The 23,591-nt window shown below is 38.1% G+C and overlaps 1 protein-coding gene across 2 annotated transcripts in view; it reads left to right on the top strand.

Moving 5' to 3' along the window:
- The window catches only part of FAF1 (Fas associated factor 1), a 402,722-nt gene that overhangs the window by 200,267 nt on the left and 178,864 nt on the right, over positions 1 to 23,591 (top strand). For both annotated transcript variants that reach the window (XM_051999721.1, XM_051999722.1), the window contains exon 8: positions 21,512 to 21,598. In XM_051999721.1, the coding sequence (XP_051855681.1) occupies positions 21,512 to 21,598 (87 nt within the window). The remainder of the gene's footprint in view (positions 1 to 21,511; positions 21,599 to 23,591) is intronic.

Consider the following 23,591-nt stretch of genomic DNA (forward strand, 5'->3'; position numbering starts at 1 on the left):
ATTATATGAGAAGTGTGTAAGGTGAAGGTCTCCTGGTGTGGTGGAGAGAGGCACTTGGTAGTCAGTTCAGTTCCTGCCTCTGACAGATACTAGCCATTTGACTCCCTGAGCAAGTCATTTCATTTCTTATTACACTAATACTGTAAATTACAGAGATGTTGGATGGGGACAGGGAATTTTCTCACAGTGATAAAATTACAGATCTGAACCTTGCCCTTCTCCTCCTCCTCAAGGGAAAAACAAGTGCTTATGATAGGCCCCAAAGTCAGTGTTGTATGACATCCCCGTGAGGGAGGTCTTTTACTACTAAAGGAATGAGAAAAGATTTCCTGGAGGAGGTGACATTTGAGTGAGGTTTTAAAAGATAGGCCCAAATTCATTAGGTCGAGAGGAGGAGGGAAGGCTCTGCTGGCAACAAAGGCTTGTAGAGGAGAGTTGTAGGGCATAGTTAAGAGATTAAAATAATCTCTTTTGACTGGAGCTTACAGCATGAAGAGAACATTATAGTTTGAAAGAAATGTAGAAATGATTAAGGCAAAGGCCTTACTTTTTGAGATATGGACACTGAGGCCCAATATGAAAAATACCTTCCCTGAGTTTACCTAGGATTTATGTCAGAATGAAACTCAGACCCCAAGCTCTTGGCTCCTAGGCTTGGACTCTTCCCAGGCTGCCAAAAATACATGGCTTGAATTTGGATTTGAGTTTCCAGGATTGTCCTGGAGCTTTGTATTATTGAAGAATATTGACTGACCATTTGGACTAATGGCCTGTTGGACCTATTTGGGCTAGTGATCTTAATTATTCCAAAATATGTTAAACATGTACAATCTTTTATACATATTTCCACATTTATCATGCTCATATGATAAAAGAAAATTCACATCAAAAAGGGGAATAAAATGAGAAAAATAACAAAAAGCAAGCAAACAACAATAACAAAAAAAGTGGCCCAAAATATGTGATCCACACTTAGGTCCCACAGTCCTCTCACTGAGTACAGATTGCTCTCTTCATCACAAGTCTATTGAAATTGGCCTGAATCACCTCATTGTCAAAAAGAGTTATATCCAAAAGAATTGATTATCACATAATCTTGTTGCAGTATACGATGTTCTCTTGGTTCTATTCAATTCATTTAGCATCAGTTCATGCAAAGTCTCTCCAGGTCTCTCTGAAATCATCCTGCTGATCATTTCTTATAAAATAATAATATTCCACAACATTCATATTCCATTAACTTATTCAGCTATTCCTCAACTGATGGGCAGTCACACAGTTTCCGGTTCCTTGCTACTATAAAAAGGGCCGCCACAAATATATTTACACATATGATTCCCTTTCTCTCCTTTGTGATCTCTCTTTTAGAAATGAGGCCTTTATCAGAACACTTAGATGTAAAGATTTTTTCCCCACTTTTCCGCTTCCCTTCTAATCTTGTCTGCATTGGTTTTGTTTGTACAAGACCTTTTTAATTTTGATTGTATTTATTTATATATGTATATATTTAATATACATTATAATATATGCATACTATATGTAACTATATATAATATAGATACATATTTAATATAACCAAATTATCCATTTTTCATTTCATAGTGTACTCTAGTTCTTCTTTGGCAATAAATTCCTACCTTTTCCACAGATCTGAGAGGTAGGCTATCCTTTGTTCTTTATAATTTGCTTATAGTATCATCCTTTATGTCTAAATCATGAATCCATTTCAATTTTGTATTGGTATAGGGTGTTAATTGTTGGTCAGTGCCTAGTTTCTGCCATACTATTTTCCAATTTTCCCAGCACTTTTTGTCAGATATTGAGTTCTTATCCCAGAAGCTGGAGTCTTTGGGTTTATCAAGCACTAGATTACTCTAGTCATTGACTGTTGTGTCTTATGAATCTAACCTGTTTCACTAATCAACTATTTTATTATTTATCCAGTATCAAATGGTTTTGATGACTGCTGCTTTATAATATAGTTTTAGATCTTTTATAGCTAGGCCACTTTCATTTGCATTTTTTCTCCTTAATTTTGTTGAAATTCTTGACCTTTTGTTCTTCCAGATGAACTTTGTTATTAATTTTTTCTAGCTCTGTAAAGAAATTTCTTGGCAATTTGGTTTTTATGGCACTGAATAAGTAGATTAATTTAGGTAGAATTGTCATTTTTATTAGCTCAGCCTACCCTGAGCACTTGATAGTCTTCTAATTCTTTAGATCTGACTTTATTTGTGTACAAAGTGTTTTGTAATTGTGTTCATATAGTTCCTGACTTTGTCTGGCAGGTAGACTCCCAGATATTTTATATTTTCTACAGTTATTTTAAATGGAATTTCTCTTTCTATCTCTTGTTGCTTTGTTGATAACATATAGAAATGCTGATGATTTATGTGGATTTATTTTATATTCTGCAACTTTGCTAAAGTTGTGGATTATTTCTGATAGTTTTTAGTTGATTCTCTAGGATTTTCTAAGTATACCATCATAGCATCTTCTACAAAGAGGGATAATTTGGTTTCTTCATTACCTACTCTAATTCCAGAAACTTCTTTTTTAATTGCTTTGCTATTAAATTCTTTTATAGGTTATATTTCTTTGGTTGATAATGCCCAGTTCCTGTATAGTTGACTGGTGATGTATACGTGGCCCATCTCCATCATAAAGCAGATGCCCATTCGAAAAAAGAGCTGAGAGAGTCTGAGGTGCAGTCTTGATGGTCATTTCCTAAATAACCTGAGATGGGCCACTCCCTCTGCACCTGCCAGAAGGATAGATGTTTGGACCTTCCTCTTCATGCCACAGCAGTGAGACAAGCACTTTGTCCCTCTGAAAGTGGGAGAGAAGAATGGGTAATATCTAGATTTGCTTAAAAGTGCTTCTTAGCAGTTTATATATACAAGAAATATTCAAAAGCTGTTTTTCCTCTGTAATCTCTTCTCTTTTCACTAAGATGTGATCCCTGTCTCTCCTCCCAGCAGAGGGGCCGAGCTCTTTACACTTGACATGCTTCATCTCTCTCATTCCCACTCCTAAAAACAGATTCCTTGAAGACATTGTGCCTTATTCTTATTTGGCACCTAGCACAGCCCTCTACCTGCTTGGTACTCGGGCAGCGTTTGCTGAATTCACTTGGTCTCCCTAGGACTTTTAAGAACGAAAACAGATTTGGTTATAATTACTGCTTCCTAAGCCTTTAACAATTTGTTGACATTGAGTTATTTAGGTTACAGTTTGTGTGCAAACCTTAAAACACTCTATCAGTGCCAGCTATTATTGTAGCTGTCCTTAATATCAGGTTAAACATAAAGATTTCCAAGTTTTCATTAGAATCCTTAGAACGGTAAGTATAGAAAAAGTAAATCTTTATTCTAATGGACAGTATTTACTAATTTAGGATGTTGTTCATGTGTCCTACCGTTCTGAGCGGGGCCCCCAGAATTTGAAAGCTGACCCCATTTTTAAAGATTGTCCTGGGTAGTCAGAGAATTGTGCATGTCCAAACCTCAACATTGCACACTACAAGATCAGTGTTCACCTGAAACGACATTTTAAATACTTGAGTGAAAATGAGTCACATTGTAAAAAGAAATGAAATGCAAGCTTAAAAAAACATCCAGGGTGATGACAAGAGCCACCCTATTCAATGGTAGAGTTACTTTTCTTTTATATGTAGTAATGACGCTGTGAGAGGCTACTTGGCAGGGAGATTTGGGGAGTTAGAAGGGTTCTAAAGTACTTGATAAGTTCAGAATCCTGTGGGCTTATTAAGCAACGTCATACAAGGAATCTGGAGATGGAGGAAGAGGAGGAGCATGTTCCCTCTTAGGTGCCTGCTTCTCAGACATGAGTGAAGCTGCCCTTTGAAGCAATGGGGGGGCTGCTTCTGCCAATGCCTCCAAGCCAAGTGACCAACGTGGGGCAAATCCCAAAGCTCCAGCTTCCCGCAAGATCCTTTGGGCTGGTGTGGAAGCTCCATCCCCCATGATTTCAGAACAATAGAGCAACCCGAAGACAGGGGCTGAGCCTAGGCTGCACTTGTTTCACCTGTCAAATGGCCAGGTGATCCTTAGAAACTAAGGCTCAGAGGGTGGAGAAGATTGGTCCAGGAGTAAGGTGACCATTGAGCCAAGCCTGGAAAGATGCGTTGGATAACAATAGAAGGGCCAGGGAAAGGGTGCTCTCGGCGTCAGAACAGCAGAAGTAAAAGTGTAGAAAGGGGGAAATGTGAATCGTTCTGTGGGTAGCATTTTGTCCAAATTCACTGGGATATAGTACATCTGAGGGAGAGTAGGGTAGTAAGCAATAAAACTGAAAGGGAGGTCATGTTAACAATATAACAGCACTTTAGAATATTCTGCAGAGGCAGTCATTTAACACTGCTTGATTGGTGAAATGTGTGTGATAACTCCTTTGAGGTAGCTAGGAATATTGGCTTCCATCTTTGAAAAAAAAAAAGAAAGAAAGAAAATTGCCCTTTTGAGCATGTAACTGTGCCCATTTGCCTCTAGTGAATATGCTGATTATAAGTTATTTATTCGTCATGACAGGCTCAGCAGAATATCATAAGACACTGTCAGTAGTTTAATAAGCTTGGATTATTTTATCTGTGTAGAGCCAAAAAAAAAAAAAAAAAAAGGAAAGGCAGCCTAGGAATAGTGGATTGAGTGCTGTCCTTGGAAGTAAGACCACTAAGATTCAAGCCCTGCCTCTAACACCTTAGCTGTGTCCCCAAGCAAGTTACTTAACTCTTGAATGCACTAAGCAGACCTCAAAGGTCAGAAGTTGTAGAGGAAGTACCCAGCTATTCTTAGAGGCAAAGGTGGGGAAAGGTATCTATTAAGTACCTACTGGCTACCTGACACTGCTTTTTGCTTTACAAATCTGATTTTATTAGATCCTTACAACAACATTGTGAGAGAGTTCCCTCTCTGGGAATTCCTTACATCCTTATATCACAAATCCAGTCCCTATTCCATTATTTTAAAGCTTCCTTTCTGCACTAAAATTCTACCATTCCTTTTTCTTACCAATTCACACTGCCCTGTTGGCCCTGTATCCTTATTTTGCAAAAGGAAAGGTTGAGTGAGAGAAGTAAATCATCAACTCCTGTTGTGAGTAGCCTGCAGCTGATTTCTCTGTGTTTTGCAACCTAGTGGGAATGGTAGACACATGCAGGGACAGAAGGGAGACATAAGCTTACTTTTTTCCTCCTCTGAATAGGATCGCTCTCCTACTTTAACTTGTTGTCTTAATTAAGTGAACTTTGTTACACAGTCCCACCCCCAAGGTCAAAAGAAACTTTTCTTCCTCTGATTTCTTACAGTATTTAATTTATCCCTAACTCTTACTATCATCTTCCTGGTGCATGTTTATTTCCCTTGTAAATTCCTGAATGGAAATGGCTCCCTTTCCCTTCCATTTCATTCTCATCCCTCCCTCCAACCCCCCACCCCCACTCCATTTTGTTTTCCCAATGCCTAGGGCAGTGATTTAAACTAGGTAGGTCTTTAATGCCAAACTGGTTAAAAAGAGGGAAGAAAAATCAAATTAATAGGAAAATGGGCAAAGTGAAATCACAATAAAGAAGAAAGAAATAAAGTTAACAAAAAAATATATAAAATGCCTTTCAAAAATGTAAAATGCTCAAACTAAAAGAATACCAGATAGAGATCTTCAGTAATCTAATCGTAGAAAAGGGATTAGAATGAAATCCAAAGGAATTACTAAAGAAAAACACTACTGTTCCAAACTGGGCTAAAGAACAGTCTCTCAAAACATAAAAACAAACAAAAACAGGTTTCAGTACCAACATAACATAAATTATTTTCAAAAATGGAGAATGAAAGGATGTTTTCATTCTACTAGATTGCTTTATGAGACAAATATAGGATGTTCTAGAAGTCTCAGGGAAATTTTAAGTTTTAATAAGCATATTAGTTTCTAGTTTAGAGGTAGCACTGCCCTAAGACTTTTGGGACATTTTGTATAGCCCTAATACTTAACTAGGTAAGGACAAAGCAAAGAAAAAAAATCTAGAAAAAAATGAATATTAATAAATAACAATTCAGAATGTTAAATGAAATCTGTCAAAGAGATTAAAGAAGTTTATCTCAAAACTTCTTCATTATTACTATTTGTTGTGTGCCAAAGATTGAAGATTGGTTCAATAGTAGAGAAATTAACATAATTAATCATATTCAGTTCATATGATCACATAGTTACACCTCCCCCCCAAAAAAGCCTTTGATAAAGTATGTTTTATACTTTATTCTTTATACTTTATTCTTTAAAAGCTTTTTTTGTGCTTTATGCTTTAAAAAATTGGATAAACCTTATAAAATATTGGCATAGAATAATCTTTTGGGGGGGATTATTAAAAAGTACCTCTAAAATCAAAAGTAAATTTTATGTACATGGGAAAATACTAAAAGTTTTCCCAATAAATACAGGAAAACAATGTACCACATAATAACTACAGTGATACAAATGGAAAGAACTGCCACAAAACTATCAAAATTAAATGTAGTAAAATTATAATGACCAAGTTTGGCCCTCAAGGAAAATGTGTGAGAAAATACATTCCTTTCCTTCCCTTGTCTCCAAAAGGGTCCTTTGCAGAAGTCAGGGTCTAAGAACATGGAACATTGCATATAATGTCAAATATTTTTAAGTATTTTGCTGACTTTTTTTCCCCCTCTTTTTAAAGACTCTTTGTAATCTGGTATGGCTTTCTTGGAGGGGATGAGGAAGGGGATTCAGGAAACAGTAGGTGAAGTTAAAAACAAAAGATGTCAATTAAAATTGTTTGTTGAGCCCAGATGAAGGGTTTTCTGTAATTTGGGCAATTATTCTTTTGCCCTATGGGGATTTCTGGAGGGAACGGGAATGTTAGCCTGGAAAAGAGAAGACTTAGGGGAGAATATTAATGCTTTCTTCAAGTGTTTGAATGACCCTTGACTAAAGAAGAGATTATACTAGTTTTACTTGATCTTCGAAGAGGCAAGAACAATGGGACAGAGTTGAAGAACAGTATTTGGCTTACCCACTAGCCATCACACATTTATTATTAAATAGTATGATCCTATTATTAATTAAATGTTATTATCCTATGTTTAGAATGGGAATACTACCAGCTAGGAGGATCAGGAACAAAATAAAGATATCTGAGAGGCAGAGGTAGGGAGAAGGTGCTCTAGGAATAAAGCACAGTCCATGCAAAGACATGGAGATGAGCAGTAGACTGTTGGGGCAAGGAACAGCACGAAGGCTAAACGTAGGATTCAGAAGAGAATAATATACACCAAGGCTGGGAAGATGGTGCAATGGGATTAGGCCTTTAAAAGTCAAAACTTGTTTATATTTGATCTTAGAAGAGCCAGGCATTCTTTCTCTGAGATTTGTGAACTTTTAAAAAAAAAAAAGTTTGTGTGTGTACACACACACACACATGCTAACTTTGATACAGTTTATTTCCTCTATAGTCCAGTGTGCACATTTTATTTTAAATGTTTAAAAGCATGCTTCTGTAAAGGAGATCCATAGGCTTCCCCAGATGCCCGACCAAACAGTCCATAACACTGCACTAGATTTATTGAGTAGGGAGTATGACATGATCAAAACTGTACTTTAGGAAAATCACAGGTGGGAAGAGGAGGAATTGAAGTGGGAGACTTGAAGCTGGAAAACCAATAAGGAGGTCACTAAGGTGGGCTGGGACAGAGGAGATGAAGATCTGAACTTAGGTGTTGGCCATTAGAGAGGAGAGCAGGGAAGGGCAAAGACAGCATGGAGATAGGGGGCAGAGATCAAAAGGTTTGCTAACTGGCGGGCTCTGTGGAATGAAGAAGAATGAGGGCTTGGGAACCCAAGTGACAGAGGAAAGTTTGGAAGAGGCTTGACTTTGGGTGGGAAGAAAATGATCATGATGACTCCCTGGTCTGTTTTGAACATACTGAATGTCAGAAGAAATTTCCTCAAAACCAGGGCTTTCCCATGATTCAATGGAAGCAGTGCCTCTTCACTGGGTATATTCGGTCAGAAGGCCCTATGCGGGAGATGACAACATCAGTTAGGGGTGAGGATTCTGAAGCTTCATCGAGTTCTGTGTTTCTGTATTCTATAATGACATTTAAAAATTAAATATAAAATATTTGGGTTAAATCAATTAGAAGGTATATTATTAACACTTTTTAAAAATCAAATTATATACAAATTGGTTATTTGTCAAATTTGTAATTCAAATGGATTCGGTTTACCTTGGGTCCTACTTGTAAGATTCCATTATTTGCCAAAAATAAAGAGAATTTGTTCCAACATAGCAATGAACGACAAATACATTGAACTGTCTCTATTGGGCGAGTGTCCATGTTTAGATAGAAAGCAAACAACTACTTGCTGGGAATGTATTTTGAGAAGAGTTTGGGTTAGACGACTCTAAGAGATTCCTTTTAACTCTGGTGTTCTCTGACTAAAAAAAAAATCTTCCTTTTAACATACTTAATGAGTATTTGTTATTTTAAAATGTAATTTTCTGATTTCATCCTACAGATAAATGATCGTAAAATACAACAGCAGCAGAAATGCATGTTTTCATTCAGCCCTTTCCTCTCAAATCATTCTTTTGTATATCATGCTTTACCAGTTGTCCTGGAATTTCGTTCACTCCCAAATGGCATATAATCTGGAAATGAATGATAGTTTGTAGAGATCCTAATGTGAATAATTTTCCAAATTCACAATTTTTAATAAAGAACATATTTAAAGTAAAAATGTTCCCTTTCTCCTGATTAATATACCCTGACATTTTTTCCTTAATTAAGATCATTCAACATTTGGCAATAGGATCATGATTTAAAACTCTCTGGGGCACTTGGCCATTAATAGGGATGAAATAATACAAGAGTGTTAATTTTTTACAACAGGGTCTACGAATGACAGTGTCAACACAGACCATGTTGACTGTCCCCAATCAAATACTTGTTAAGTGGAGATTTTGCCCCTTTATCTTATTAAAGTAAATTATATGGTCTCTCTCTCTCTCTCTCTCTTTCTCTCTCTCTTTTTTTCTTATGGAAACCTTTGGTGTGGAGATGTAAAACAGCAATTTCTTGGCTCTCTAGCGTGACATAGTTGAGAGCTGAGATTAGAGAAACCCTGTCGAGTTGCTAATACTCGAGGGCATCCCCAGCTAGAGAAGTATGTGAATTTAAGCATGGGAGGAAGGAAGGATCTGTTTTAAATTTAGTGTAGGGTCACTGCTTCTTAATGATAGATTAAACAAGGGAGGGGGTGGGATGAATAGGGCTGTGCAGTGCGGAGCCACTAATACCACCAGCCTATGGTTTGCACTGGTTAGTTAATGTCCTTTCCCATATGTTTTTGAATAGAGCAGGTTATGGCAGGGATGAGCTAAGAATAGCTTTGTTAGTGAACAAATAGGAGTAATTTTTATAACAGGAGACTTGAGTGTGTCGGTTTTGAAGGCTCTCTCGTTTCCACCAGAATAGAAGCCCTGGTCATTCAGAGTCCAGGCTTTACTCCCTGATTGCTCCCAGAATGTGCCACTGCTAGAGCAAAGAGATGGGATTTCTGGTCACAGTCTCTAATTCTTCTCCATAAAGATATGTGGAGTCCTGACTCCCGTGTGAGACTTTGTGCTCGGCATTATGGATGCAAAGAGAAATGGGACTGTTATTGAGACACACAAGTGAATGGGATGGCCACATCAAAGCCTCTTGGCATGTCTCATTCTGAGTTTTCAATGTCTTCTGGGAGTTGGAGTCAAAAGCCCGATAGCTCAGTTGGCAAACCCCTCAGGTCAGTGTTTGATACCCCCCTGCTTCTCCATGAGCCTGGGCAGTGTGTGGCAGCAGGGAGATTGAAAGCTCTTCTGTGCCCTGGCAGGCCCTGGGCAAATCCCTTCCTTCCTGGCTTCAGATTCCCCAACTGTATAGTAAGTATACTAATCCTGAGACTATCCTCCAGGCCATTTTGGAGAAAGTATGTGTAATAAAGTCACTCAATAAAGCAATCAACAGGTCTTCATTGCTTACCACGGGACAGTGCAGGCATTGTACTAAGTCCTCGGGTGCAGGCAGAAAGAAGAGGGGTAGCTGCTAACTTCTAGGAGCTTACACTCTAACACCAGATATCATTATAGCGAGCATTTACATAGCAATGTGAGGTGTGCAGGGTATTTTATACACCATCTCATTTTAGCCTTATAGCAGCCTTGTGAGCTAAGTTCTTTTTTTATACAATCCTCATTTTACAGATGAGGAAACTGAGGTAAAAGAGGTTAAGTGTGAGAGTCCCAGTTAAAAAAAAAAAACAAAACACCAAAAGCTTTTGCAGCCAATTTAATACAACCTGTATGTGCCCTGAACAGGACTGAGTGGGCATCTCATTTTTTTTTTAAAGAACCACAGGAAGAGACAGCCAAGTACTTCTTGAAGTATCCAGCATTTTGTACCATTTTGATTAACAGGTTTTCCCCATACATCAGAGCCTCTTGTGAGAGTCTTACTACTGCTTAAAAAGGACCAGTTGTTTTGCTTGCTGCTGCTACTGCTTTTTTTTTTTTTTTCCACTCTAAAGACTTAGCACAATGCTTGGCCCATAATAAATAAGTATTTAATAAATTCTCATCCATTCAGTCATGTATTTGTGTTTCATCCACTGCTCCTTCTTCTGCCAAATCTTCTTCATCTTTATCCTCCTCTCCTTCTACTCTCTCATTACCATCTGTACTAGAAACCTTACTCTGCAGGTTTTAGCTTCTCCATTTGCCCTGACTAGTACAAGGGCCTCTCCTGGCCCACTGTTTGCAGAAGACCCCAGCCTGGGCTAGAGCCACCTGACCCCATCATGGTCTGATCAGCCACAATTGGACACACAGTATCTTGACTCGAACTTAGTGATGTCATTTGGGCCCTCTGAGAACAAGGGACAACAACCAACTAACCAGGCCCTGCTCAGATCCAAAAAGGGAAATAGTCCCTGTCTTAAAAAAAGCTTATGTTCCATGGGGGAGCAAAATGTACACAGAGAAGTGATTGTTTATCTGATGTACTTTTTTTTTTTTTAAGTCCATCTGAAGCATTTTGGGAGATAAGCCCACCTTTTTGATGGGAACCTTTAGATTTGAGGTAGGGAGTGTATTTTCCCCTAAGGAAGCCTTTAGCCTAGGGCTAGAATCCAAAGCAAGCTTCCTACAGGCTGAGAGGAGGAGGGAAGATGTTTCTGACCTGGAGCCCAGAGGAGCTTAGACTAGAACTATACCCCTTCCCCTACCCTCCTCCACTTGACCCCCAGCCAGGTTTTCTGTGTCCTGTTCCACATTCTATTCCCATGTTCTCTTTTCCCAGTCATGACTCTTACATCAATTTCAAAATAAAAATGGGGGTGAGGAGTGGGACAGTCAGCTGGGAAAAGATGCTGGGGCTGTAGAAGAAAAGGCCCAAATTCTCCCCCAAATGCAGCATAAAAGACGAGTTTGAATCCGGCCTCCTGCTTTGAGCCTGACTTGTTTTCCTCTGAGCATTTTCATCTCCGGATACCTCGTATGCCAACAGGCATTTGACACCAAGACCCCTCTCTCTTCCTGAGAAGTCAATAGTGCTGGTTGAAAAAATAACAATCACTGTTTGCTCTGGCAAATGGGGCTGTTTGACAGCCCTTCCAGAAGAGCATTTTCTTACTAATTGACAGCTTGGACCAGCCTCTCTTCTCCAGTTGCAATTGCACTGTTGTGCACAGGACCATCTGCTTCTGTGGCAGGGGCACAAGCTCTGGGCCGCTTTGACAGGTCACTCCTACCTTATTCCACCCCGCTAAAAGAACAGCCAGCATGTCTGCCCTGTGGAATCAAAATGTTCTTGCAGAAAAACACCAGAAAAATCATCTGCTGAGCATGGGAGACTGAGCAATAGAAGGCAGGGATCTTTGAGCTGAGCCAGTGCAACTCTCTGGTACTGGGGAAACCTGAGGCCCAGAGAAGGAAGAGGTCCTTAGAGCTTCAGGGAGTTGAGGGGTAGACCACCATTTTATCTAATGACACTTACTATTCCTGAAGCTCTATGGTTAGTGCTGGGGATATGGTAATGCAAAAATAGTTCATGCCCTTAGGGAGCTCCCGAAATGAGGGAGACTAAAAGCAAATATGACATAGGCACCAGGTAAATTGGAATTGAGCAACAACGTGGTCCCGTGGATAGAGTGCCAGGCCTGGAATCAGGAGGGCCTGAGATCAAATCAGATTACTAGCCATGTGACCCTGGGCAAATCACTTCTCCCTGTTTGCCTCAGTTTCCTCATCTATAAAATGAATCAGAGAAGGAAATGGGGCAAGTCACTCCAGTATCTTTGCCAAGAAAAGCCCAAACATGACTAATTGACTAAACAAGAAATTAGAGGTAATAATCTCAGAGGAAGAGGCATTCTTCAGTCTGGAAATGGCTGGGAAAACCATTTTGGAAGAGACTTTATCTGAGTCTTCAAGTACATCAAGTACAAGTTCATGGTTTAGGAAACCAGCAGGGACAGGTGCAGCTATGTTCTATGCAAAGACATGGAATTGGGAGCTAGAGTGGTGTGAATTCCGCTGTGTCTGGATTGCAGCACGCATGGAGGGGATATAAAGATCACACAAAGTTCCAGGGAGCTGGATCCCTGGCAAGTTTCCTGCTTCATGCTCGGGTATTTTTTCAGGTCCAGTTTGTTTGTATTTTAGGCTGTTTAATCCTTTAAAAATCAATATTTCTATCATTTCATGGCTTGTTTATATAATTCTAAGGCTCATTATATTCAAATGAATGATTAGGAAATTCTTCTAGAGTATTTCCATACTTTAAATATTTTTAAAAAATTTTTCCCAATCATTTCTTCTGTGACTTTTGACTCTTGTTCTAACTAGAATTACTTCTAGGCAGTATCATGGAGCATAGTGGTTGTTAAATCAGGAGACCAGGGTTCTGGCTCTGCAGGATCTGAGAAAATTAACTTTTCTTCACTAGAATCCTCAGCTTGTCCTGTCTGTAAAGTGGGAAGAATTATATTTGAGCTGCTAGTATTTCTCTCTCTCTCTCTCTCTCTCTCTGAGGAAGGGGCTCAGCCCCTGTCCCCAACCCATGCTCTGTCTCAGGTGTAACACATGGGCCAAGTAATGAAGTAAACCATATGAAGGCACCCAAGAGAAATGCAGAGGCCAGGCCATAGAGGCCATTGGCTGGGGGCAAGAAGCTCAAAAAGACTTCTATTGAGATGTACTTAGGAGAACTGGCAGGGGGTAGCGATAAATGTAATTCAAGATGGAAGGCTCAGTCAATTCCGTTTATGGTTTCGATTTCCATGAAAGTATTAATCCACAAATTCAGGGAGCATAAGTAATTTCTTTAGCATGAAGAACTCTTTCCACAGGACAACATTGCCAACTCCTTGTTGACAGACAGAGTGGTGTGTGTGTGTATCTGTCTGTCTTTGTCTTCCTCTCCCCCATGTCTAACACTGTACCTGACCCATAAATGGCTCTTGGTAATGAACATATATAAATAGAATCAGTGTGTTTGTGACTTAGTTCTAGAAGCACCTAGGGCTAAGTGGTTTGCCTGGGATCACACATCACTAGTACGCGGCCTGGAAAAAGTTGGCTCATACCTTCCTGACTTCAAGTCTAGCTTGTGGGCTCTCTGCCAGACTGTTACGAGATTTGAGAGATGTTGCTTATTATTGTCCTCAGAGCCTGGGACCTGGGGTGTGTTGTGCCATATTCAATGTGCTTTTTTCACACAGAGGGCCAACAGAATGGAGGTCTTCCTGTGGAAGAACCACTGACAATCTAAGTCAGAATAATCCATTAGAAATGGCTACATTGAGTAGATCCCAGACTTGGGAATCAAAGACCTGGGTTTGAATCCTTTCTCAGATTCCTATGGGCTTTTTACTGAGCTTTTTTTATCCTTTCAGTTTTGCCATTTCCAAAATGAATATAATAATCCTCCTACTTCTTAACTCATAGGATGGTTGTAGGAAAACGTTTTGTAAATAAATCACATTGGGAGAAATGGGTTAATGCTAGCAATGCCTTTTTAGGTGTCTCAGTGAATTCCTGTGGTTTGAATCCTCATGTCTCTGGTGAGAGGCCTTGCTGCTGCTCCTCTTGACTTCAGGTGGCAGGCTTGTAGTCCAGCTGCCCTCCAGATCTTCCAGGATGGCTTGCAACCTGCCAGAGCTTGGGACAGAGCAAAAAGCCAGATGGTTCTGAGGTTTCTGCTAGGAGTGACTGGGGGAATGGTGACTGATGAGCCTCTTACAGGACTAATTTAGTTTTGAGCGTCTTAAGGAACCATCTAAGTGACAGATTCCAGTGGATCGTTGAATGTAATTTCTCTCTACCTCAAATTGACTTTTCCCTCTTTAGATTTGGCCATGGCACTTTGTTCACTGGACTTGTCATATTCTTATTTCCCTTCTCCTGTTAGATTATAAGCTCTTTGAAGGCAAGTCTGTGTTTATCTCATCTTTGTCTCACTATTTCATCCCCAACAACTGGTAAAGTGAATGAAACTAATGCTCCAAAAAGTGGTTAAGACTAGGGGACAGTTATTCTGAAACCAAAAAAAATAGATGAGCTTCTAAGGGACAGACCTTGAGAAGTTACCGCATTTAGGGGCCAGCAGAATAAAGAAGAGTCAATGAAGAAAATAAAGAAGGGGAGATGAAAGAATTAAAGAAAGACCAGTAGAACTAGTATCATAGAAGAGCAAAACTTGAGAATTTAGAGAATGTCTGACAGGATCGGACAGTCTGATCAACTGAAGGAGAATGAGGACTGAAGAGGTCTTTGGAGTTAACTGTTAGGAATCCTCTTTTGAGAGGATGGCTTCAATTGACTGATGAGAACTAGCTTATATTGTAATTCCAGGAGTAATAGGAAGAATTGGAGGTAGAATTGTACATATCTCTTTTGAGGGGTTTGATGGTCACAGTAAGACCAGCTCAGGACCTAGCTAAAAGAGTTCATAGTAAACTCAAATGAAGGATATGTTTGGAAGAGGAGATTTCACTGTATCATTCTTTTCCTCCTTGAGATTCAAGAGCAAATTATGGCTCCTTCACATTGATTCTAGTCCAGGCACTAGTAAGTTGTGAGCCCAGTTTCCCTATAATTGTATAATAAAAATAATTTGGGTCTGTGACTTGTTGAACACCATTTCATGTTATATTTGTTCTAGCTACTCTCCTTAGGATATAAACCTGCTTTGGACATTTGCATGCTAGGATTCAAAATTACCCTCGATACTAGCATAGTAATGTTAATTACTAACGTTAATCTGCAAGTTGTTTTTGGTTGGCAGAACACTGGCAATGTCACACTTGCTTTAAACACTACAACAAATAACAACAAAAACCACTCCAATCCTGTTACCTTGAAACAACATCTTTATTTGCCAGGAAAAGATTGGTCTACATCTTTTCCTTCTTTTCCCCTCTTCTTTTCCTGTTGCCTTTCTCTTTCTCTCTTCCTTTCTCTTTATTTATGGGAAGAAAATTACCCAATCTTTCTAGCAGCTAATGAAAAGAAATTCTTGGCACATTCAATTCAGGTTTATCACCTATCACATAGGTTCACCCATCTGCCATGAAGTAACTGAATATTTGATTACAGATGCCACCTTTGTATTTTCCTTATCCTCGATAGTTAAAATTTGTTTGTTACAAAGGGCTTTTTTTAGGAGAGTTTTAAATTGCAATTTGGGGAAGCTCGTACCATGTGAGACTATGGCTTAGATCCTTAAGCACATTTAGGAAGAAAAAAAAAAGATTCTTTCAGGCAGGTGAGAAGTGTTTGAGAAATACCCTGAATCTCAAGTCCTTGGCTTTGTTCCTTTCCTCAAGCTTTTCATGGAGAACTTAAGGAACAGGGACTAGCTGGAAACCTAGACCTGAACATAATTAGTGTACTGGAGGGTTTTTAAAGTCTTAGTTGCTGTGCAGCAAGTCTATTCCTTAGGTATCAGCTAGGAGTATTCATCCATTCATTAGCTCTATCAATTAATCTGCAAATAATTAAACTTAGTCTGTGTAGAACACTGTGCCATTCTAGTTCTTAACGTTTAGGTACAATTCAATTAGAGAATCAGTAATCTTTTTACATCTCTCTTTTCCTTTTATTTCTTTCATCCTGGATTCTTTTTGTTTTCTCTGCAATCATGGAATATCTGTGAGAGCTAAAAAGTGCCTTTGGTTTGCAGATAGACTTTATCCTTTCTTTTTGTGCAAAGTAAGTAAACTGAGACTGAGAGAGAAGAGTTGAGCCCAGAGTCACAGAATTATTTAGGGAACAGCAAAGGGCAAAACCAAGTCTTCCAGCCAGTGATCATTCTGTACCACAAAGCCTCTTCTTTTGAGAATTTTTTTTTTTTGCCTTGATAGAAAGAGCATCAGCCTTTTGTGAGGAAAATGCTTTATAAAGTCTCCCAATTCTATGATCCAATCAAAATGTTATCTATCCAGTTATTTCCTGAGAAATTCTCATTTTCACTAAAATATATAATTTTAGCTGTCAACTTTTCTTTATAGCATCACATTCTTAAATGGAGATTTAATATTTTCCTATTGATAAAAATTGATAATATGTGTATAATATATAAGAAGTTATGTAAGCTATCTTTCCCTCAGTATTGTTTTTAGTGCAAAAAACACCAAGAGCATCAGGGAAATTGGAAGTTTGATATCAAGATTAATTTTAAATTTTTTTGTTAGATTATTTCAAGAACCTTCAAGAAGCAAGTGTTTTTCTATTGAAAAACAATATTGGCCCTAGAATAGGTCCTACTAAATTCAGTTCTATTTTAAGTTCTCTAATTATGTATTTTGTTAGATATGGCACAACTGTTTAAACTAAAAGAATTGAAAAGAAATTAAATTTTACCAGCAAAGCCACCTTTAAAAACTTGTCCTTTTATTTGTCATGTTTGACATGGAATAAATTTTCCAGCAGAACACGAACATTTAAATGAACATTAATTTTATCCAAGTCATTACTAAACAACATTCAGACCTAATTGAAACATTTGCGGATTCTTGTATCCTGAGACCATGTCGATTTAGAGTTTAATGCAAGACCAGATTTGAAAAGACCACGGAGGGTGAGCATGATCCTAAGCCAGTGCTGATCAAAGAAAGCGTGTAAGACAAAAAGGCCCTTGGGAAACATTGCCCTGGGAAGTGGCACTTGTGCGTAGAGAGAATTTTGTGCGAGTCTACAAAGATGAAATCTGTCCAGCAATGGCAGTCAAGCGTGCCAGCAGGCACCACCCCCAGCCTGCTAGGAGAGGCACCAAGTCCTTGATCAATTTCAACGATGACTTGAACATGATCTGCCCACCCCATCATCTTCACAGCTGGGCTGTGTTCCCGCATTCTCTGTGAATGCTAATTTTTCCTGACCAGAATAATTTTTACCATTGCTTTGTGTGCCTTTTGGATTTTCTCTTCCCTGCAGAATTACAACTTTAAATGTTAATTAAATATAACAGTTAATAAAGAGAAAGAGGGGAGTTTGTAATGTCTCCATCAGTTCAGTGCTGACTGCATCTATCTTGAGTTTTTGTCATTTAACAGTTGAGTCTTTATCATCCTAGTAAAAATCTGTATATGATTATGAAATTGATAAGGGTAGAGGAAAAATAAGTACATTTTCCTTAAAATAGTTGATCAAAGATCATGGTTAAGCAAAAGACTCTTCCAGATGCATTTCAAAATACAGTTGCCTATTTAGCCCTTACAGTGGTGGGTATAATCAGACCGAGACCTGATAGATTTTCCATGGTTCTCTCCCTGAAGACTTCTCCCTCTGTGTGGAAGAACTTGCTGATTCTGTGGCAGCTCACTTAACCCATGTCCTCCCAGGAAACAAAGCAACCATAATACTTGTGTGTTGGCTAAAATCACTTTAACTTTGATCATTTTGTTCTGCACATCAGTTTGGCATTGCACTTTGTCCCAACTGAACACACTTAATGAGGGTGTAAATGCCTTTCAAAGCTGAGGACAGCAGAGGAATGTTACAGAGTTTGGAGCAGTTAGAGATGAGTTACTGTTCATTTCATAAAGCCCCCATCGTTTTATGTTTTGGAATGAAAATGGAATGTGAAGAATCCAAGCCCTTAGTGGTGTGTATGTGTGTGTGTGTGTGTGTGTGTGTGTGTGTGTGTCTCCATCCTCAGAGAGTAACATTTCATCTTTATTCTGATATACAGCCAGCCAATGTTTGGATGATAGGTACTTCCTAGTGTGTGTCACCCAGCGGTACTTAAGATACTTCTCTGTGCCATTAAAGAAAGGCATCTTCATTCTGTTTGTTCCCTGTACTCTTTGGGCAGTTCATTTGGTGAAGCTAGGGGGCTCCTTCTCAGCATCATATTTTTAAATGTATAAAATAAAAGACAGCAAATTACAAAGGAAACAAATTATATTGATAACTATCTAAATATAAAACCAAAAGCGAGTCCCATGGAGGCCCAATAAGCACTCCTGCATTAAAGGAAGTTTTTCTCTTGAAGCAAGAAGTGATTTTATCTTTGCCTTATTTGCCACTCTCTCAGTGTTATAAATGTGGGACCTTGCATTTCTCAAATATCTTTCCAAGCCCTTAGCATGGCAAATAGTGTCAGAGAGTCAACATTCGAAGAGATTAGCAGAGTTACATATGGTTGGGATACTGTAGGGTCAATACTGACGAATGACAATTCCTAACCTCAGTGTGACTGAACTAAATATTAGCACATGGCAGACTGGCCCCATGCTATGGAGCTCTGAAGAATAGCTGTTTGTTTGAAATTCAGTGGGGATCAAACCTTGTTCCAAGCCCTCCAGCTCTCCTCTCCCCATTCTCTTTTCACAGGTGTATATTAGAGATAAAAAAATAGATTGAGTTCCTTACTTTTCCCCTGTGAACATAGTTCCCTGTTTTGCTGGAAAGGTGACTTAGATGTGTTTACATATAATAAAAAGTAATGTGATACAAAATGCTGTAATTAGACAACATGATACTTAAGGCTTCTGCGTTTTAAAAACACGAATGAATATCCTTTGTTTTCTTCATTGAAATCTCATTGTGTAATGCATTCTGTACTGAATTCCAACTCTAGAAAGTAGGGAGCACTTGTTTTTACTGTTGCCGAAGCTTAATGTCAAGCTTGTGTTTTTCCATCAGGAGAATGGTTGAACTGTTATCTTCTAGTGTATGTGTGTATGATTATAGATATGTATATCTCTTATCTCTGTATATATCTGTGTGTATATGTATGTATCTATAGGGTGTGGGTGTGTGTGTGTGTGTGTGTGTGTGTGTGTGTGTGTGTGTGTGTTGTGTATCCATGCTTTCTTGAGGATGAGGGAAAAGAAAGGAGGAAAAAAAAGAATAAGAAGTACACAGCAGAGAAAACAAAAGAAAACCAACAAGAATAAGATGGACAGCTCTGAACATAATTTTTAGTATTTATTATATAAGCTTTCTTGAAATGTTTTATTGTTATTTTATATTTTGAATCCTCTGTTATATTCTGCTGGGTATATGGCAGTATTTTTTTTTTCCATTTTTCATTTAAGTTGAAAATTTAAAAGAAAAATCTTTTTATTATTTTTGTAATTTTTAAAATTTTACCTGTTATTTACAAGAAGGAAGTAGAAGTGGAATTAACGTGTACTACTCAGGAAAGGGAAGATTCTTTTAGATCCCAACTTTTTAACTATACTTTGTGGCCCCATGTGGTTGTCTTATAACTGAATGTGGGGGTTGCAAAATTATGATTTATTAACAGTAAGTGTTTGATTTGTACATATATTTTATATATCTATATGCCCAGGGTCACATAAAAATTTTTTAGATGAAAAGGAATTTCCAGTGGAAAAAGTTTAAGAAGTTCTGTTTTAGATGATCAGATCTCAGTCCTACATCCCATCACCTTCTGTTGATCTTTTTCTTGTATCCCTCTTTCAGTATCCAAAGGTATAAGAAGAACAAATATTTATTAACCACCCACTATGTGCCAAAGCACTATGTATATCACGGGGTGGGAGGAAGTGCAAAGTTTAGGTGAAACATGGGCTTGCCCTTACGGAATAAGCAATCTAGTAGGACAGCTGTAGTCTATAACATGGCAAGTAGCATACTATGAACTTTGGAAGAATTCAGTTAAAATAGTGAATATATTCAAAAGATTTTGTTTTTCTATTCAAGAGAATTTCAAAATAAAACTGTATTTATTTCATATAAAATGATGATTGTCTTATATTTTTTAAATGCTAGATCGGAATCCTATAATATAGAATAATGGTGAGAAAAATGCTAGTGTGCTTTTTGAAATTTGGGGTGCTTAAAATTTTATAATGATCCATATCCTGTCTCTTCTCTTGTTTTGCTTCATTTTCATACAGATCTCCCCCCCCCCCCAATATCTGAAACTTCTGTTGGATAAAACATACTTGTCTTAATTATCCAAGTGAATTTTGCTTCCAAGTGAATTTCGAAAGAGTGACTGCGTAATCAATTGCTCCTCTTCAAGCTTTTAAAATCTTATTTATAAAGTAGAAGTAAAACCACAAATAATTGTAAAATTATCTACAAATATCTCAGAGTGTCTGTTTTCTACTGAGTTTCCATGTGCAGTTATTGAAGAAGCACTAGCTATGGATTTGTGCTTAGAATCTTGGATTTTCTGCTTTATACCTCAGGTGACTTTGGCCAAGTTGCTTCCCTTCTCAGTCTGTAAAATGAAGAGGTCAGTTTAGGTCCATTCTATCTCTCAAGTCTGTAACTCTGTTGGTTAAATGTAGACCTAGAATTTCTGGAAAGAAAAATAAAACAAAACTTGATAGCACCCATGCACAGAAGAGCAATTGAAGGCTTCCTGAATCCCAAGATATCAAAGTTGTAGGCCTTAGGGGCATGTCTAGTATATCCAGTGCATCTTCCATCTTAGCCCCTCTGCCCTATTCTCCACATGTGTTTATCCAGATTCCACTAAAATCTACTTCCTCTTATGATAATTCTCACTGAATTTATGGATAGTTTTCATTGTTAGAGCAGCTTTTGATCTTAGGATTCTGGAGGATAAGACTCTTAATTCATTTATAAGAAGAGTGGATTGGGCTTGGTGATCCCCAAGATTCCCTCTAGCTCCAAAAAGCTACAAGACCAAAGATTCAGTTCCTCTGATCTTTGCATGTCTCTCTTTTTTTTCTTTCTAGTTTGTGTTTCATTTTCTTTCTGTTTTCATATAAATGAGACTGGAAAATTTCTGTGAAAACATCAATTCAACAAGCATTTATTAGATATGTACTGTTTGTGTCCGTGTCCAAGGGAGAGACAAAGTAAAACCTGTTTTTCATTTTTATACTGACTAGTCTAATAGGAGAATGTTGTGGAAATGAAACGAGTAGGAAAATGTTTCTCATTTTTATTGAAAACATGTTAATAATGTATTTATTTTATTTTTTTTAACAGGTAAAAAGGAATGTATATGACCTTACTAGTATCCCTGTTCGTCATCAGTTATGGGAAGGCTGGCCACCTTCAGCTACAGATGACTCAGTAAGTAGCAATGTTATTCAGCATGTGCCCTTCTCATCGTTCTTCCTTCTACTTGGTGCCAATTATGTGATTATTCCATTGAAGGATCTGTGTCAGTCAAATTGTGCTAGAATGAAATGGTACAAATCACAGAGATCTTCCTCTGATACAAAGTGTTAAGCATTCATAGATTTCTCCCATAAAGGCAGGCAGGGCTTTCCATTTCACAGAGGAAGTGACTGAAGCCCTGAGAACCTTAGGGGATACCCCAGGGTACAAGAATCCAGGCAGCTTGGTGGTCAGTGGATAGAGTGCCAGGTCTGGAGTCAGGAAGACTCATTTCCCTCAGTCCAGATCTGGCCTTAGACATTTAATAGCTGTGGCCCTGTGCACACCATTAACCCTTTCGCCTCAGTTTCCTCATCTGTAAAATGATCTGGAGAAGGAAATGGCAGGCCATTCCAATATCTTGCTCCTCAAAACCCCAAATGGGGTCACAAAGAATAGACACAACTGGAAATGATTGAACAACAAAACAAGAATCCGGATAGTGGCAGACTGGTAATCTTTTAGTTAAGCCACATTCCTTTGGTGCAAAATAGCTCCCATGAAAGTGGGATTGCCAGCTGAGGTTTGTCGCCATACCTAGTATCTTGTCACATTCTTTAGGAATGAGATGTTCAAAGTAAAGAAGAAAGATCAAAGATGAGTCTTCTTGACTCGGTTCTCTTCAGATAATGGCTAGGGCACTGGGGTGTGACAATAAACAGTGGGGACTTTCAATTATGTCTCCATAGCTACACAGCAATACAAGGACATCTAGAGATTTATTTATTAACCAATCATCTTTTGTTTGCAAAGCATTTAGTTAAGTTAGAGTTAGTGGTCTAACCCCTAACAAGGTTTAAGAACTCACATCCATGGAGTTCTTAAAAGATTTCCAAACACTTTGCTCAGAATAGCTTTATGATATTGATAAATATATGGTATAAGTATCTTTATCCCCATTTCACATATAGAGAACATGACCTTCAGGAAACTGAAGTCAGTCACCCAAGTTATTAAGACTAGAACATGGCAGAGGTGAATCACAAACTTGGTTTTTCTGACTTAAAGCTCAGTGCCTTTCTGTTACATTGGACTACAAACTTCTTGAGAGTAGTAATCCTGTTCTTCAAAACTTTATACCTCAGCCCATGATGAGGACAGTGTAGAAACAGTATAGGCATTTGATTGTAGGAACAGTATAGGGATTTGAAAGACTTAAATGGAATTGGAAAAGATTAACTGGACTGGGTCACATTTAACCTGAAAAATTTTATGTTCTATCATCTTAGATCACTGTAATCTTTCTGTCATCTTGCTAGTTCTCTGATAAATCTCTCTTTAGATATTCTGATAAGTTTGCCTTGTCCTCATCCTCAAGTTTCCATTCAGTGCTCTACCAAGAGATTGCTCATAATTAGGCATTTTTATTTTGCCATGCTGGATTGTTCCCCTATCTGCAAGAGTTCATTAGTGATCTGTGAATCCAAAATGAAAAAGTATCCCCCAAAAATCTAAAATTAAGTCTAATTTAAAAAGTAAATAAGGGTTTGAAAGTGGACTTGTATAGCCAAGAAATAATTGTAAGTTAGGCTTTCATAAATTATGACTTAAGCAAAACTAGCATATCTGTTTTGTTTTGTTTTTTTTTTTTAGCTTTTTTATTTTTTATTTATTTTTTAAATTTTAATAGCTTTTTATTTACAAGTTATATGAATGAGTAATTTTACAGCATTGACAATTGCCAAACCTTTTGTTCCAATTTTTCCCCTCCTTCCCCCCAACCTCCTCCCCTAGATGGCAGGATGACCAATATGTGTTAAATATATTAGAGGATAAGCTAAATACAAAATAAGTATATATGTCCAAACCATTATTTTGACTAGCATATCTGTTTGAAAAATAAACAGTACTTTTTACTTTCTTTAAAAAAATTTTCCCATTTTAATATAGTGACACTCTTGACTAT

This window comes from Antechinus flavipes, chromosome 4 (genome assembly GCF_016432865.1).
Source record: "Antechinus flavipes isolate AdamAnt ecotype Samford, QLD, Australia chromosome 4, AdamAnt_v2, whole genome shotgun sequence".
NCBI classification, from domain to species: domain Eukaryota; kingdom Metazoa; phylum Chordata; class Mammalia; order Dasyuromorphia; family Dasyuridae; genus Antechinus; species Antechinus flavipes.